General features: G+C 42.0%; 1 protein-coding gene and 1 non-coding gene across 3 annotated transcripts in view; one reads left to right on the top strand and one right to left on the bottom strand.

Moving 5' to 3' along the window:
- Positions 1-17,296, top strand: part of LYST (lysosomal trafficking regulator) — a 281,303-nt gene that overhangs the window by 195,290 nt on the left and 68,717 nt on the right. For both annotated transcript variants that reach the window (XM_066235524.1, XM_066235534.1), the window contains 5 exons: positions 1,518-1,762; positions 3,357-3,423; positions 5,526-5,682; positions 8,389-8,529; positions 11,752-11,969. In XM_066235524.1, coding sequence (XP_066091621.1) covers positions 1,518-1,762; positions 3,357-3,423; positions 5,526-5,682; positions 8,389-8,529; positions 11,752-11,969 — 828 coding nt within the window. The remainder of the gene's footprint in view (positions 1-1,517; positions 1,763-3,356; positions 3,424-5,525; positions 5,683-8,388; positions 8,530-11,751; positions 11,970-17,296) is intronic.
- TRNAN-GUU (transfer RNA asparagine (anticodon GUU)) lies at positions 12,975-13,050 on the bottom strand. The gene has a single exon. It is a non-coding gene; the product is annotated as a tRNA-Asn (tRNA).

The raw sequence follows: 17,296 nt of genomic DNA, 5'->3' as shown, positions 1-17,296 counted from the left end.
TCTCCCCAATAGAATATAAGGACTTTGGCTAGACGCAGTAGCTTTAGCACCTTGAATATACTGGCATATAGGTGCTCAGTAAACATTTGTCAGACAAATGGATACTTCCTTTCTCTTGCAGGGTTTGGTACACAGACTGTCATAAATTTCCTTCCACCAACCTCAGCTTCAGCAGTGGGCAACTTTCAGATTTAGACTACATGTTTAAATTTTGCTTTTAGGTTTTTTTTTGGGGGGGGGTTGCTTTTTTTTTTTATTGCCTTGATCCTATTTTTTTTAATTGTGGTAAAAAATACATAACATAAAATTTACAGTCTTAGCCATTTTTAAGCATATAGTTTGGTAGTGTTAAGTTCACACTTTTGTGAAACAGGTTTCCAGACTAGGTTCTTAAACACTCTGTGATCTTGCCTGTTCCATAAACTTAGCTCATTCTTCTCACTGACTTTTAGAACCATCTCTGAGTATCCACACCCGTGTCTCTTCCTGAGCCTGCAGCATACACACATATAAGATGGATATTTCAAATTTGTTTTTTGAGTTTTTTTTAGAGACAGAGAGAGAGAGAATCAGAGAGAGGGATAGATAGGGACAGACAGGAACGGAGAGAGATGAGAAGCATCAATCATTAGTTTTTCATTGCGACACCTTAGTTGTTCATTGATTGCTTTCTCATATGTGCCTTGACCGTGGGCCTTCAGCAGACTGAGTAACCCCTTGCTCAAGCCAGTGACCTTAGGTCCAAGCTGGTGAGCTTTTTGCTCAAACCAGATGAGCCCGCGCTCAAGTTGGCGACCTCGGGGTCTCGGACCTGGGTCCTCCGCATCCCAGTCCGACGCTCTATCCACTGCACCACCGCCTGGTCAGGCTCAAATTTGTTTTTAGGAAAGGTCTGGCTCATCTGTTTTTCCCATTTATTAATCATTATATAATTGCTTTAGAAGAAATTAGAATAACATTTTTCTGTGACATTTTGTGAATCTCTAAAAAAAAAGTTTATATATTAGTTTTCAATCAGTAGTGAAAATCAGATATTGTCTTTTGCATAGGCTATTTTACCTCATTCTCATGAGATAAATAGATTAGCCCCAGACTGCAGACATGGGAACTGTGGCACAAGGGGTTGAAGCAGGAAACAGACCCAGTCTGTCTCATTCAAAAAATCTTGCTCTAGCTACTACAACATGTTTCTTTTATTTAGGTGAAGGCTCTTTTTCCTTCATTGAAAATTTTTCTTAGATCTGTATTTAAGTATTTAAGTGATTTTTCTATACGAACTTCTTCTTAGTTTCTTATTAACAAATTCTCTAGAAGTGCAACATGGCAGTTAAGAGCCCAGGCTTTGGAGGAAGACCTGCACCTGTCTCAGTTCTCTGCCTGTTCATGTTATTGAGCAGAAAGTAATTTCTTGGAGGACAAGATTAGTAATATGCCTATAATATTATGGATTCTTTGGAGGAAAATGCCAATAAGCCTAAAAATTAAATCTGGTTGTTTTCTTTCCCCTGCCTTTGTAGGTCCGTGATGACGTGTACCACAGTATACTGACCAATAACCTCCCTAACCTTCTGGAGTACGGCAACATTACCGCTCTGACCAATTTTTGGTATACTGGGCAAATTACTAATTTTGAATATTTGACTCACTTAAACAAACATGCCGGCCGATCCTTCAATGATCTCATGCAGTATCCGGTGTTCCCATTCATATTGGCTGACTATGTTAGTGAGACCCTCGACCTCAGTGATCCATCCATCTACAGGTAACAGAAACATCATCATCTTTCAGCTCTGTCAATGTGCTCTATTTATTTCACTAAAGATTTTATCATGAGAATTTTCAAGCAAGCACAAAATTGAATGAAAATGGAATGAACCCTCATATGTCCATCATCCCAACTCAACAATTTTGAAGACACTTGCCAAACTTGCATCATCTTCTGTTTTCCTTTTTATTTAAGACAAAGACAGGCATCTTGTTATGTTAATCCTATGTTCTTTAGACTATATCTCCTAGGAAAAACAAAGAATATTTTCTTACCTAATCTTAGTGCTATTATTATATCTAAGAAAATTAACAGTAATTTCATAGTATCATCTAATATCTAGTCCAGAAGGCAGAAGGAGAGAGACAGGAAGGAAGACAGATGAGAAGCATCAACTTGTAGTTGTGGCACCTTAGTTGTTCATTGATTGCTTCTCATATGTCCCTTGACTGGGAGGTTCTAGACAGTGCCCTGTTGCTCAAGCCAGCGACCTTTAGGCTCAAGCCAATGACCATGGGGTCATGTCTGTGATCCCACACTCAAGCTGGTGAGCCTGTGCTCAAGCTGGATGAGCCCACACTCAAGCCAGTGATCTTGGGGTTTCAAACCTGGGTCCTCAGCATCCCAGGTCGATGTTCTATCCACTGTACTACCACCTGGTCAGGCTGATTTCTCCTATGTTGAGATGTGAATTTGTATTTATTCCATAAAACTGTTTTTACTTTTTAACAAAGTTTTTAAGATTAGAAAAGTCTCAAAAACAAAATTAATGTATTTACTATCACTAATTGCAAATCCCTCAGAAATAATTATTTTTTAAAAAAATAGATAAAGCAACATCTAGGTAAACAGATCTGGCTTGACTTCCTGAAATTTAGGCAAATCTTGATGTTACTGTAGTTACAGTGCCAGATGTTGAAACTTCAGGTGGCCCCATCCCAGTGCCAGATCAGCCAGCCCCTCTGCCTGGGAGCCGCCCTTCCTCAGGGGTCTCTTCTTGCTTGTCCTGTGCTCTCGTGCCTTCCTGTCAGTGTGCACAGCAGCACAGACACATCCACATGCCTGCAGACATGGTGTCGCTTATGTCTGCGAATTAGATAGCAAAGATTTATTTCAGTACTCACACTCCAAATCTCAACTTGGTCACTAACTCACCTAATAATTAAGTAACATCTCTTCATGATCATATTTCCTGTCCGAACTGACCTTTCTCACTTCACTACCTCCCTGGGCATAGAGTCTGGGAATGGGGACAGGAGCCCCAGGGCTTGTTAGGGCTCAGCTGCAATGGGCAGCCTCCGTCACAATTCTGGAAGAGGAGGAGGGATGGCAGTGCTGTTCTTATACTGGTTATTTGTAAGCCAGGAATCGTAACATCAGTATGGATCTGTTTATAAAATTCTAACTAATAGTTTATGAAATCATAATTTTGAATGGTGACTGTTAGTTGCAACGCAGCATGTGTAAGCACTAAACTAAGGGCTGAGTATTCTTTTGATCACTTACTTAGTCTAAGGATGCAGACAGCTGGGCAGCTCACTCCTGACAGCATCAGAGTACTTTCTATCTCCCATCATCTCTTCCTCTGTAGAAATCTGTCCAAGCCCATAGCTGTGCAGTATAAAGAAAAGGAAGATCGTTACGTGGACACATACAAGGTAGGTTCAGCTTTTCCTCATTTTTGATAAATGAAAACTGGAGCTTTGTTTTATAGGCTTGTGTTTTATTTTGTTTATAAATTTTAAATTTATACTATTGATTTTTCTATTATTTACCTTCCTTGTGCTTTGATTAACGGAAAACTGAAAATCATATTATTTTAAATATTACTCTATCTCAATTCTCTTCAGTTTGCCCAGAAAAAGGAGTACACTTACAGTGGCATAAATTGGAAGCTAGTGATCCTTTGTTATGTGGAAATGTATAAATAACTATATTCCTTGTAAAAATCACAAAGATTTTCAGGGACATGCCATCCCCTAGTGTTATTTCTGTAACAATATCAATTTTTTTATGATGCACCATAATCCTTTATTATTCACAGTCAGTTATGCATTGCTTTAACAGAAACTTGCCAGATATTAACATATTATCTGTGATCCCACACTCAAGCTGGTGAGCCTGTGCTCAAGCTGGATGAGCCCACACTCAAGCCAGTGATCTTGGGGTTTCAAAGAAACCCCATATTAACATTAAAAATAGAAAGCATATTCATATTAACATTTAAAAATAGAAAGCAGTCTAACCAGATGGTGCGCAGTGGGTAGAGCATCAGACTGGGATATGGAGGACCCAAGTTTGAGACTCTGAGTTCACCAGCTTGAGCGTGGGCTGATCTGGTTTGAGCAAGGTTCACCAGCTTGAGCCTGAGGTCGCTGGCTCGAGCAAGGGGTCACTCGGTCTGCTGTAGCCCCATGGTCAAGGCACATATGAGAAAGCAATCAATGAACAACTAAGGAGCCACAATAAAAAATTGATACTTCTTATCTCTCTCCCTTCCTGTCTGTCCCTATCTGTCCCTCTCTCTGCCACGGAAAAAAATAAAAAAAATAAAAATAGAAAGCAATTATGTATTTCTGTGAAATTAATATTAATTAAATTCTGTTTGAAATTCAAGTAAACTCATTAGTCACATGTTGCATTCTTCACAACAGTAACAAGATAGGAGCAGCTGAAGCAGTTTTCTTACATTTACCATGTTATCATGTGAGAGTTCCAAAAGTTCCCTCCAAGTATCTTATAACTGTTACTGCTTAATGATACTCTGCAGTGAAAATGAGGCAGTGCTACAGAGATTCTGAAGAAGTGACTCCAGAAATTCACTGTCACCTGAATTGTTTTTTCTTTTGTGACAGTGACAGTAGGGTGGGGGGAGATAGGGACAGACAGACAGGAAGGGAGAGAGATAAGAAGCATCAATTCTTCATTGCATCACCTTAGTTGTTCATTGATTACTTTCTCATATGTGCCTTGACTGGGGGACTACAGCAGAGCAAGTGACCCCTTGCTCAAGCCAGTGACCTTGGGCTCAAGCCAGCAACCATGGGGTCATGTCCATGATCCCATGCTCAAGCCAGTGACCCCACACTCAACCTGGTGAGCCTGTGCTCAAGCCAGATGAGCCCACACTCAAGCCAGCAACCTTGGGGTTTCAAACCTGGGTCCTCTGTGTTCCAGTCCAGTGCTTTACCCACTGCACCACCACCTGGTCAGGCCACTGTCACCTGACTTTGTTATCAAAGCCAGGCAGCCCTATGGGAGACCAGAACAGTGACAGATATTAAACATGTGGTTGGGCCTCCTACTTTGTGATGGGAAGATAGGAGTTGTTAAGAGTCATAGTATTTTTTATCTCTGTGTAACTACCCTACAAAACAGCCATGAAATGTTACAACTGTAATTCCAGTATCCTCATACAGTTTCTGTTTCTCTCGCATCCCACTGCTGAGAAGCACTGCCCTGAAGAACACAGCATCCCCCTGAATCCCTGCTGATGAGGGCTGCTTGATCAGCATAGACGAGAGGAGCCCTTAGCAGAGTCAGGAGCTAGGAAGGAAGTTGCAGACTGGGAGGTGCCCCTGGATGGTTAGCCCTCAGTGGGACACCCAGGAGGACAGCCCCAGACATTCAAGGTGGCTGTTGTCCAAACATGGGGGGAGGGCAGCCATGGGGAACATTGTCATAAGGCTGGTAGGGAAGGATGGTAAAGCTTAGTCTGGAGCTCACTAGCACGAATCTCTCGGTTCCCTGTGTCCTTCAGTACTTGGAGGAAGAGTACCGCAAAGGGGCCAGAGAGGACGACCCATTGCCCCCTGTGCAGCCCTACCACTACGGCTCCCACTATTCCAACAGTGGCACCGTGCTGCACTTCCTGGTCAGGATGCCACCCTTCACCAGGATGTTTCTGGCCTATCAAGGTAAGGCTGCGTCAGAACTGCCTGGGAAGGTGTGTTAATCATCAGAAAGGACTTAGCTAACTTCCTTCCTGAAGCCCTCCCTGACATCCGAGACCAATTCACACCACAGGAAGAATTCTATTTATTCCTTCAACAAAATTTTCTTCAAAAAATGTGCAGTGAGCCAAATCATCTTGCTAACGCCTTAAATTTTAGCTTCAAATTAAACATATCTAAGTTTCTAAAATCCAATTCTCTTTTACAAATTAAGACGTAATTCACATACCATAAAATTTACCCATTTTACCTTTTAAAAGTGTATGTAATTCACTTTTTAAAGATGTTCAACTGAATAATTATTTTAGATCATAGTTATTTTTGAACCCTGAAGGGTAATATGTTATTGTAATTTATTATAAATAACGCCTAAACACATCATAGAAGAGCCACCTTCACTATAGTAACTTTCTAGTTAATAATCCTCCACATCAGTGGGTTAAGTGGCAGCCCACAGGCCTGAAGATGATTAGATCCAGGTGAGTTGGTATGTATGCAAACAGACACACACTCACCTGTCAGGTTCTAATAAGAACCATGTCATTCAGTCAGTAGTTGTTCTTTGTGACACAATCTTTGTACAATCATTCTCTAGTCATTTACTTTTTTATTTTTACTTGTATGTAACTCCTCCAAGGAGAGGAATGAATCTCTCCTTGGTCTATAAAAGGGGCTTTCTTATGTTAGTCCCTCTATAAGTACACAAAACAATGTTCCCCATGACAGCTGTTCAAATATTTGATGACTATTGCCCTGTCCCTTCTCCCTTTCACTGTTGTTTGTCCCCTGGCTAATTATCCTTAGTTAATTTGACATCAGGTCAGAGGCTCCTATGTGCAGAGTCCTTTCCCAGCTGCTGCCGAGGAAACAAACAAACAGGACCGCTCTTACTTAGTGAGGAGTCTTCAAAACCAAGTGAAGCCACCCTCTTTGGCTCTGGTTTCCACACCTGTCACTCTTCCTATCATCTTTCTGGACATCTTTTGATTTGTGAATGCCCTTATTAATATGTAGCAGAGTAAAAAAGAATTTTTCAGATGTAGTTTGAGACCACTCCAGTGTAGAACAGAATCATTATGCCCTGCATTTCTTTTAATGTGATATGAAACTCTCAATCAACTAAAATTTGTTAATTTTTTTATACATGTTGCTATTATGCTAGGTTTTCTTCACTATGTATTTAAGTGTGGTTTAAAAAAAACACAGGGATTATGTGAGTCCCCATTCTGTTTCATCTGATTGGTTTAAAATGATTTCTGTTGACCATTGAATTTATTTCTAGATTTCTGGTTTGGTCTAGGGTTTCTCACCTTGGCACTGTGGTTATTTAAATGTCATCATCTCTGTGTGGGCGGTCCTGTGCATTGTTGGGTGTTGAGCAGGATTTCTGGCCTCCACCCACATGTGAAAAACAAAAATGTCTCCAGACAGTGCCAAATGTCCCCTGGGGGACAGAAGTGGTACTAGTCCTGAACCACTAGTTTAGTACATGCATGTTCTAGGTTACAGGAATTTGTGGTCTTACTTTTTTTAAATTAAGAAACTACGGAGAATTTAAAAATCTGAACAGCCTCTCAGCGTGCGTACTTGCCCGCCCCCCAGTTCCATGGTATTCACGCTGGGTTCTGTGACTCCACCTGCTTCACAGAGTGCCTGTAAGTGTTCTGTTTAGATAACTTCTTTTCCTGAGTGAGTTAGTAAATATTTCTTTAAGTGACCCTCCCTACTTTCTGAGAAAAAGATATTTGTAAACTTCATTTCTTCACAGATTATATATTTAGTGCCTGTCAGTGCTGACTGACTTGATGGACAACATAACAAAGTAAAAAAATAATAGGAAATGTGCCCAGCAAATCAGCTAAGGCGTGGGGAAGAAATAGCACATTTGTTAAAATTTGCCTAGCTTGAGACTGAGATTAGTCCATGACAGTTTCCAAATGCAAAAAAGTGCTCAAATTTCAGCCAATTCAGGGGAGCTATAGACAGAACAACGTGGTCCCTAAGGAGCAGCCAAACTGCTAGTTTCCAGAGGCAGCCTTTGGTGCGTCCATGTCCTAAGCCTGCCCTAAGCTGGGAAGGCTGATGCCTGTGACAGAAGAACACAGCTCAAAACTTAGTTCTTGACTACTGATAGTCTGCACCAAAGCTACGTAGCAAAGGAGTGAATTAGAACATCTAAAGCAAGGCCCCCTGCCCCAAATAAAAGAAAGAAAAAGCTGTCTTAACAATTAGAAGTGAAGGAATAATTTTGCTTCCTGATGGGGAAAAAGCTATTTTAGCCACTTGAACTTTAACTTTTCTTCATTATTATTAATTTATTCAATAAATAAACCATTATTGAGTACCTAGTGTGTACTAGGTATAAGTAATACCTCAGGTACCTGCTTTTATGGAAACTTTATTCTACTTGGGTAGTTAGTCATCAATTAAATAAATGATATAAATTCATCAAGTTTTATGTGTTATGAAAACAATACATATTTTAAATAATAAAATATGTTCTCAAATTATGTAGAGAAATGTTTATTTTCAAGACTAAACATTATTTTAGCTATGGATAAACAAAATGAACATTATTTTAATCTTTTTGAAGTAGCAAAAATTAATTATGACAGGTTTCAAATAGAATCAGGTCTTTGTGTCTTAATTATTATTTCTGTTTCTTTATAGATCAAAGTTTTGACATTCCAGACAGAACCTTCCATTCCATGAATACAACCTGGCGTCTCTCATCTTTTGAATCCATGACTGATGTGAAAGAGCTCATCCCGGAGTTCTTCTATCTTCCAGAGTTCTTAGTTAACCGAGAAGGTATATATAACAAGAAAGCATTTCTTGGGTATATATCTGAGCATTTGTACTTATTTTATAATTTTTCAAAAACAAAAATAAAAATAGCTTATTTAAGTCCTAAAATTTGAGTACATAAATAAGAGAAATACCTTTATATTAAGAATATAATTTTATTTCCAGGTGAGCTTGAGGATTTTAAGTTTTTTAGCAGGACCAAATATATCTGAAAAACTTTGAACTATTAAAAATATTTGTATCCTGACCAGTGGTGGCACAATGGGTAGAGTATTGACCTGGGACACTGAAGTGTCCTGGGTTCAAAACCCCAAGGTCACCAGCTTGAGTGCAGGTTCACCAGCTTGAGTGTGGGGTCCCGGGGTCACCAGCTTAAGTGTGGGATCATTCACATGATCCCGTGGTTGCTGGCTAGAGCCCAAAAACTACGGGCTTGAAGCCTAAGGTCACTGGCTTGAGCAAGGGGGTCACTGGCTCAGCTGGAGACCCCCAGTCAAGGTACATATGAGAAGCAGTGAACAACTATTAATACCACAACTATGAGTTGATGCTTCTCATCTCCCTTCCTGTCTGTCTGTCTGCCTGCCTTCCTCTAGCCTCTCTCTCATTAAAGGGAAAAAAATTATAAACATGTACTTTAATTTAGTTACAGAAATTTGCTTTATTCTCATTTTTTAAAATGAGTCATGAATTTATTAAAAACACAATTATAAATTAACCAAAATTTCAATGATTTTATGAGGAATGACTAAGTTATAAATAAACACTGTAACCAGAAATATCTAATAATTAAAAAGCATACTAGAGGATGAAACACGACATTTTGTGATGCCAATGACCAACACTCTTGGTCAGCGCTACTGGCTCTTTAACAGATCAGTTAACCATTTAGAGGTATTCTGGGGGGGGGGGGGGGGTGTTTTTTTGTTTTTTCATTTTTCCGAAGCTGGAAACGGGGAGGCAATCAGACAGACTCCCGCATGCGCCCAACTGGGATCCATCCGGCATGCCCACCAGGGGGCGATGCTCTGCCCCTCTGGGGCATCGCTCTGTTGCATCCAGAGCCATTCTAGCACCTGAGGCAGAGGCCACAGAGCCATCCTCAGCGCCCGGGCCATCTTTGCTCCAATGGAGCCTTGGCTGCGGGAGGGGAAGAGAGAGAGAGGAAGGAGAGGGGGAGGGGTGGAGAAGCAGATGGGTGCCTCTCCAGTGTGCCCTGGCCGGGAATCGAACCCAGGACTCCTGCACGCCAGGCTGACACTCTACTGTTGAGCCAACTGGCCAGGGCCCTGGGTTGTTTTCTATGTTACTTAATTTCATATTTTCATGTGACCTTTAGGAATATATGGAATTGAAACATATCTCTAGAGAAGTTAGTATTGGGCAAATTACTATAGAATTGCACTCTATATTTACTGGCCTATGTGGAGCTGTTTGGAGAATAATTAATATGTCCGCATTCTGATTCCTTGTGGTGTGTTACCTGGTGTTGCTCACATGAGAAATGCCTCAGTAAAACCAGCACCTGCAGTTGGGTCCAGCCTTGCAGCTTTCCATTTGGGGCTCCTACTTAAATCTGCTGCCTGTCCTCTCTGTCTATCATGTGTAAGTTTCAATTCTATGACTGCATAACAACCCCCACACATAGTGGCTTAGAACAATACATTTATTGTCCATCCCAGTCTCTGCAGGTCAGAGACTTGGGAGCAGCCCAGCCAGGGGGTTTTCTGGTTTGGCTCAGGGTCTCTCACACAGTTGCACTCAGGTTGGCTGGAGCTGGAACAGAGCAGCTGGAGGTGGGCGGGCATTTCTCTTCCATGTGGTCTCTCCATGTGGATGACTAGTGTGGTCTTTCTCACAGCATAATGGCTGCAGGCACCCTCCTTGGCAACTTGGGTGCTAAAGGCAAGTTCCTGTGAGAGGGGAACAGAAGCTGCACAGCCTTTCCAGCCCCGCAATGGAGGTCAACCAGCGTCACTTCCATGTACTGAGTTGCTGAGGCAGTCACCATGCTTGCCCACACTTAAAAGAAAGGAATGCAGACTTGGCCACTCAATGGATGCATAGCAAAATTCTGGGAAGCATGCAAAGCAGCCAGTGTTGTCATTGCCATTTTTGGACAATACAGTTTGCTATAATATACATCATGTCATTCCTACCAGTATCCCTATAGGCCTGTCATTGTGCCTCCAGTCATTTCTGAGGGAAGAGTATCTTCCTCTGTGCTGTGTCCTCAGACCAGCTGAAAGTAGGGAATGATTTGAGTTCATAGTGACACTCTGCTGCTGAGTCCCTCCCCAGCTCAGCCCTCTGATGCTCTTTTACTGTCCTTAAACCAGCAAATCCTACTGCTTCTCCAAAGGCCCACATAGGCGCTCAGCCATCTATCCTGAAGCACTCTGCCTACCGCTGTCTGCAGGTCATCCCCACCCTGACTTGTGTTAATTTTATACGCGTGTGGTTTGTATTTCACATCATATGATTTCAAAATACTGCCAAAGTTAGTGACAGCCCTCTAGCTCTTTTACAAGATCAACAAGTAGACAGCAACTTAATTTTATATGGAGTGCAATCTGCTTTTAAGAGGTCCTTTTTCATTTGCATTCTGTTAATGGTGTTCAGATTTTCTATTCATAAAAGGTAGCACATAAAACCTTTCTGTTCAAAGGTACCACTTTGTTTTAGGTAAATTTCTGAGACTTTTGTTTCTACCAGCAGACTGATGAGGCAACTAGATCACGTGTCTTGATGCCTCATAGTCTCTTGTTTGGTGTGTTTGGTGATTTTGTTGTACGTCAGAGCAAGTCTTGTAGACTTTCCATGAAGTTCACAGTCTAAGATGTTCATTCTAGGAATGTGCATGCTTTGCATTAACTGAGGTTTTTAATTAATTCAGAAATGTTTATACAAACCTTAGTTTAATTTTAATCAAGTTGACAGTCAAACAGATATTTAAGCACTTACTGTATTTGAAAACATGATTTGTGGATATTGGAATTAGTAGGCAGTGGTTTTCTGCTTATTCTTCAGTATGCTATAAAGTGACAAAGGATAAAGTTGACAAATCTCCCAGTTAAGTAGAGCAGGACTGGCCCGTGTGGCTGTTACCAGGTGAGTAAGTGGATGGTCGGCAGCATTACTGTCCCCTTTGCTACAGCTATTTCTGGAGGCCAAATGAAGCACTCTTCGGGGGAGATACACACTAATAGTAGTCTTGTTTTTTAGGTTTTGATTTTGGTGTGCGTCAGAATGGTGAACGGGTTAATCATGTCAACCTCCCACCGTGGGCACGAAACGACCCTCGTCTTTTTATCCTCATCTATCGGCAGGCTCTGGAGTCTGACCACGTGTCCCACAATATCTGTCAGTGGATTGACTTGGTGTTTGGGTATAAGCAAAAAGGGAAGGCTTCTGTTCAGGCCATCAATGTTTTTCATCCTGCTGTAAGTGACTCTTTTAAAATAATCTGCATATATATATACATATATGGTATTACCTGAATGTTTAAAGGTTAGATGATTTCTTTAAAATACCTAAGTCAGTGGTTCTCAAAGTGTGCGCCAGGGCACACTGGTGCACCCTAGAAGATTTCCAGGTGTGCCCAATGGCATTCCAGAGAGATATGTGCCTGTTGGGGACCAAAAAGCCAACAAAGTTTTTGGAGTTTAGATTTTGCGGAGACTGAGGTGTGGGGAATTGGCTGTAAAGCTGACAGTCTGCCCAACCCCCCACCTCACTTGCCTGATTAGGTTACAAAAGGCTATTAAGCTGTGGTGCTGGATTGTTTACACTTCCCCCCATGTTCCTCAGAAAGACTGGAGGCAAGTTTCTTCTATCCTTTGTTTGGTGTCAAGTTAAGATGATATGTATGGTGGGGGTTTTCTGTACTCAACACAATTAAGAGTAAAAAAAGAGAGGAATTCTTCAATGTATTGACGAGGAAATGAGAGTTTGCCTTTCAAATATATGCCCAAACATTGAAGAAATTGCTAGGACACATCAGGCTCATGTTTTTTATAAACACAAGAATGAAAAAACTAAACATATTTGCGCTGAGACCTGCCGAATTTACTAAATCTTACTAAGAATGTATCTGTATATTGATATATAAAAAGATAACTTTGTTGTAGTTTTTAATTTTTTAACCTTTTTTTTTTTTTTTTTGTATTTTTCTGAAGTTGGAAACGGGGAGGCAGTCAGACAGACTCCCGCATGCACCCGACCGGGATCCACCCGGCACGCCCACCAGGGGGTGATGCTCTGCCCATCTGGGGTGTTGCTCTGTTGCATCCAGAGCCATTCTAGCACCTGAGGCAGAGGCAATAGAGCCATCCTCAGCGCCCGGGGAAACTTTGCTCTAATGGAACCTTGGCTGTGGGAGGGGAAGAGAGAGACAAAGAGGAAGGAGAGGGGGAGGGGTGGAGAAGCAGATGGGTGCTTCCCCTGTGTGCCCTGGCCGGGAATCAAACCCGGGACTCCTGCACAACAGGCCAATGCTCTACCACTGAGCCAACCTGCCAGGCCTTTAACCTCTCTTTTTTATAAATTCTAAAAAGCATAACTCAAAAAATGTAACATAAAAATGTTTTTTAATTTCAGAATAAATTAATTTTGTTGTATTTATTTCATTTAATTACCATAAAAGCACACTTGGACTTTATTTTTTTCTTTAATATTTGACTTAATTATTATAATATATTTCTTAGAAATTTGTATATAGTGTGCCTACAATTATTTGTAGGATTTTAAGTGCCCCCGACTTCAAAAAGTTTGAGAACCACTGACCTAAGTTATCAAAGAGAATTAACAATGACACTATACTGTTACCCAAGATTTTTTCAGATTTTATATTTCCCCTCCTTAAAAATAACTAAGATAGCCCCTGGCAGGTTTGCTTAGTGGATGGAGCATCAGCCTGGCATGCAGACATCCCATGTTCAATCCCCGGTCAGGGCACACATGAGAAGTGACCATCTGTTTCTCTTCCCCTCCTTCTCTCCCTTCTCTCCCTCTTCTCCCTCAGCCAGTGGCTTAGTTGGTTCGAGCATTGGCCCCAGACAGCAGTTGCCAGATGGATCCCAGTTGGATGCATGCAGGAATCTGTCTCTTTGTCTCCCCTCCTCTCACTTAAAAAAAAAGAAAAAGACTAAGGTACTGCCTAACTGGTGGTGGTACAGTAGATTGAGTGTCGGCCCAGGATGCCAACTGCCCCAATTTGAAACTCTGAGGTTGCTGGCTAGAGCTCAGGCTCACTGACTTGAGCGTGGGCTAGACAGTGTGAGCACAGGATTATCAACATGATCATAAGGTTGCTAGGTAGAGCCCAAAGGTCACTGGCCTGAAGCCCAAGGTCCCTAGCTTGAGCCAAGGGGTTACTGGCCCAGCTTGAGCTTCCCGGTCAAGGCACTTAAGAGAAGCAATCAATAAAAAAACAACTAAAAAGTAAAGCAACTATGAGTTGATACTTCTCATCTCTCTCCTCCCTCCCTTTCTCTGCCTTCCTCTCTCTCTGCCTTCCTCTTTCTTTTTTCTTTCTTCTCTCTCTGTCTCTCTCTCAAAAAAAAATTAAGGTACTATGTGCCAGTACCTCCCAAGACAACCTTCAGGTTGGATGAGGACTTAAGGACTCAGCAAATAATTGGACTTAACAACTAAGGTTTGTTACAGTGACAGATACAAAGCAAAATCAGCAAAAGGAAAAGATGCTTGAGGCTAACTTCTAAGACTCTCCTCCCGGGGGTCTAGGAATAACACCCTTCCTCCAGTGCAAATTGTAACAGAGTGGGTGATGTCCTACTAGGGACACTCATTCGTGACTTAGTGCCCAGGCTCTTGACTGGGGGCTGGTCATTAGGCCTATTTTTCTTGCATGTACTGAAATTCCAGACTCCCAGAAGGAAAGCAGGTGTCAGCATAAACCACACTGTTTGTGCAGACACTTTTGGCACAGGGGATTCACTTTTGTAAGTTAGGGAATGGTGGGAACTCTCCTGAAACCCGTGTTCCCAGACCCAGCCAAGGGCCAGCCTTGCAAGCAGGCCTCCCACAAGAGAGCAGCCAGGCCTGCCATTGACTCCTGTCTGCTCACTGTCTGTTTTAAAATGCCATCATTTTTCCTTACTGCAAAAACAGCATTTGTGCCTTGTTAGAAAAATATATGAGATAGAGACTGCAAAAGGAAGAAACTTAAAGACCAACTTTGATGTCATCATCCAGAGATAAACATCAAAGCTACCTTCTAGCCTGACCAGGTGGTGGTGCAGTGGATAGAGCGTTGGACTGGGATGGGAAAGGACCCAGGTCGAGACCCCGAGGTCGCCAGCTTGAGCACAGGCTCACCTGGTTTGAGCGAAAGCTCACCAGCTTGGACCCAAGGTCGCTGGCTTGAGCAAGGGGTTACTCGGTCTGCTGAAGGCCCGCGGTCAAGGCACATATGAGAGAGCAATCAATGAACAACTAAAGTGCCACAATGAAAAACTGATGATTGATGTTCTCATCTCTCTCCATTCCTGTCTGTCTGTCCCTGTCTGTCCCTCTCTCTGATTCTCTCTCTGTCTCTGTAAAAAAAAAAAAAAAAAGCTACCTTTTAGATTTTTTCTATATATCTTTCCACTTATATGATAGTATAATTTATTTAACCAGTCTCCCATTGTTGGATATTTAGTATTTGTTTGCTATTAAAATTTATATTCCTGAGGTTATTTCCTTCTGCATGTCTTTATTTCCTTAAGATATAGTAAATTACTCAGAGCAGAAGTGTTACTTTTCACATATACTTTTTGAGGTTGTAAGGCTGCCAAAAACTTACTGTATTTCCCCATGTATAAGAAGCTTCCATGTATAAGACACACTTTAATTTGGGGGCCCCAAATTTTTTTTAAATGTAGTACATAAAATTACTGAACTCAAGTTTCATTCATCATAAAATTCATACAACTCTTCATCTACACATGAAAGTGGGAAATTCAATTTTAAAAAGTCTATAACCACTGTATAAGACGCACCCAGTTTTTAGACCTCAAATTTTTCAGAAAAGGGTGCATCTTGTACATGGGGAAATATGGCATCTATTCAAGAAACATTTACTTTGGCCCTGGGATGTAAAGGTGAAGATGACTCAAGCAGGGAGAATGGGAGTGGAGTCCAGAGGAGACCTCTCAAAGGAGATTCCTCAAGGAGTAAGAAGTGAAAGGGAGTGCGGAGGACCCGGGTTCGATTCCCAGCCAGGGCACACAGGAGAAGCACCCATTTGCTTCTCCACCCCTCCGCCGCACTTTCCCTCTCTGTCTCTCTCTTCCCCTCCTGCAGCCAAGGCTCCATTGGAGCAAAGATGGCCCGGGCACTGGGGATGGCTCTGTGGCCTCTGCCCCAGGTGCTAGAGTGGCTCTGGTCGCAACATGGCGACGCCCAGGATGGGCAGAGCATCGCCCCCTGGTGGGCAGAGCCTCGCCCCTGGTGGGCGTGCCGGGTGGATCCCGGTCAGGCGCATGTGGGAGTCTGTCTGACTGTCTCTCCCTGTTTCCAGCTTCAGAAAAATGAAAAGAAAAAAAAAAAAAAAAGAAAGAAATGAAAGGGAAAAATAAGAGGACACAGCTATTTCCTGGCACTTCCCAGTGGCTAGCTACTCAAGTACAGCAGATGAACCATGAGTCCACTGCATTGGCATTTAGCCTCTTTGTTTTCCTAACTTTAAAATTAGGCAGTGGAAGTAGATCAAGCTTGTACTTTTCCTCTAGCTAGGGTTTTCTGTGTAGGTTCATCAGTGTTTATAATAAGTACAGCTGCAATGCACATCTGGAACCCTGTGCCTGGGCCTGTTTGTGCTAGAGAAACATTCCTGAATAGTAGTTTTAAAATAAAATCTGTTTAGTCCATTTGGCTCAGTATTTATTTTAAGTGCCTCTAAGGTAATGGAAAATTAAATTCCTAAGAGACCTCTGTCTGGAAGAGAATTAAACAGATGTCCTGACACTCTAATAGAAGATAAATACTATGACAGAGTTCTGAAAAGGGGGAACAATACATTGTGATTGGCAAATAGTAATTTTATAATTAAGAGTAGTTATAAAATAAAGGCAAGGCTTCAGTTGTAATTTTTGAACTTCATTCACATTTGATCTAAAATGTAATTTTAAAAGCAATTAGAAATTTTGACAGTAACCTCAGTATACTCATCCTGTAAACCTGCCCCATCTTTCCAATTATTCTAATATAAACTTCACGTTAAAAGTATCTGCATGGCCCTGGCCGGTTGGCTCAGCGGTAGAGCATCGGCCTAGCGTGCGGAGGACCCGGGTTCGATTCCCGGCCAGGGCACACAGGAGAAGTGCCCATTTGCTTCTCCACCCCTCCGCCGCGCTTTCCTCTCTGTCTCTCTCTTCCCCTCCCGCAGCCAAGGCTCCATTGGAGCAAAGATGGCCCGGGCGCTGGGGATGGCTCCTTGGCCTCTGCCCCAGGCGCTAGAGTGGCTCTGGTCGCAACATGGCGACACCCAGGATGGGCAGAGCATCGCCCCCTGGTGGGCAGAGCCTCGCCCCTGGTGGGCGTGCCGGGTGGATCCCAGTCGGGCGCATGTGGGAGTCTGTCTGACTGTCTCTCCCTGTTTCCAGCTTCAGAAAAAATGAAAAGAAAAAAAAAAAAAAAGTATCTGCATGATGAAATATCCATGTAATTCTCATTTTCCTAGAGTTTTTTTTACTAATTCTTTGGGACTTCAGAACTTTAAAAAGGACAATTTACACCATTGTTCTAGGATTTTTATAAAATTCAG

The sequence above is a fragment of the Saccopteryx bilineata genome, chromosome 1 (assembly GCF_036850765.1).
Source record: "Saccopteryx bilineata isolate mSacBil1 chromosome 1, mSacBil1_pri_phased_curated, whole genome shotgun sequence".
NCBI lineage: Eukaryota > Metazoa > Chordata > Mammalia > Chiroptera > Emballonuridae > Saccopteryx > Saccopteryx bilineata.
The sequence above is the reverse complement of the archived record's forward strand: the minus strand, read 5'-3'. Positions and strand labels throughout refer to the sequence as shown.